Raw genomic sequence first — 950 nt, 5'->3', positions numbered from 1 at the left:
GACTATGGCTGTTCTAGTTACTTGTGGCTGTTTTGTGCCAAAAATTAGTGGCATAATGTAATCGTTTATGATGTTCATGGATTTTGTGGGTCAAGCATTTGGACAGGGTATAGTAAGGAAATTTGTCTCTGGTCCAGGATGTCTGGACCCTCAGCTGGAAGGCTCAAATGCTGGGGCTGCAATCACTGGAAAGCTCTTTCACTTACATGCACATGGCATTAGCAGAGGCTGTTGGCTGGAATCCCACATGTGACCTCTGCATGTGGTCTGGGTTTCCTCACAATATGGCGGCTGGGTTCCTGAGCAAGTCCCGTGAGAGCCAGGTGGGCGCTGTCTCCTCCTGACCTGTTCTCAGAAGTCACACATCTCTTCCGCCATGTTCTATGGTCAGAACAGTCACAAGCCCTCCCAGCTTCAAGGGAATGGGAAATAGATTCCACCTTTTGATAGAGACGTGTCAGCCTTCTGGAAGAGCACATGGGACTAGAAATATTGCTGTGGCCATGTTTGGAAAATACAACCTGCCGCAGGCATGATAATAGAGCAGCCTTACAGAATCAAAGAAGAAATGTGAGATGAACAGGGTGAAGCATGGAGCCCAGTGCTCCCCACATAGTGAGCCATTCTCCCTTCTGCTCTCTCTTCTGTCTCTCTGTGCCTCTGGGGAACAAATGATCAGAACCAGCGTGGGGGACTGATAAGGGTCCTCGATGGTCACATGATGGTCGTGTGCTGGGTTCAGGGTCCAAAGGTGGGGGACAGAGCCTCTTTCATAGATCTCCTGCAGCCACTTTCTCTTGACCCCATTTCCTCAACCAGGTCCTTCCTGCTCTCTGCCAGCTTCCTATTCCTGGTCTTCCTGAAAGCCATCCTCTTCCTGACCTTCAGCTATGCTGCCATTTGGTTGGCCTGGCTTTGGCATCATCTCTGAGGGCGATGGTCTGTCCAGC

At 50.4% G+C, this 950-nt stretch overlaps 1 protein-coding gene across 1 annotated transcript in view; it reads left to right on the top strand.

Moving 5' to 3' along the window:
• Nucleotides 1–284: 284 nt before the first annotated feature.
• CD300E (CD300e molecule) overlaps nt 285–950 on the top strand; it is an 8,067-nt gene continuing 7,401 nt past the window's right edge. Inside the window, exon 1 of the mRNA XM_032429975.1 lies at nt 285–312. Coding sequence (XP_032285866.1) covers nt 285–312 — 28 coding nt within the window. The remainder of the gene's footprint in view (nt 313–950) is intronic.

The sequence above is a fragment of the Phoca vitulina genome, unplaced genomic scaffold (genome assembly GCF_004348235.1).
Source record: "Phoca vitulina isolate PV1807 unplaced genomic scaffold, GSC_HSeal_1.0 scaffold41, whole genome shotgun sequence".
Lineage (NCBI taxonomy): Eukaryota > Metazoa > Chordata > Mammalia > Carnivora > Phocidae > Phoca > Phoca vitulina.
Note: the sequence above shows the minus strand (reverse complement) of the source record. Positions and strands in the feature narration are given on the sequence as shown.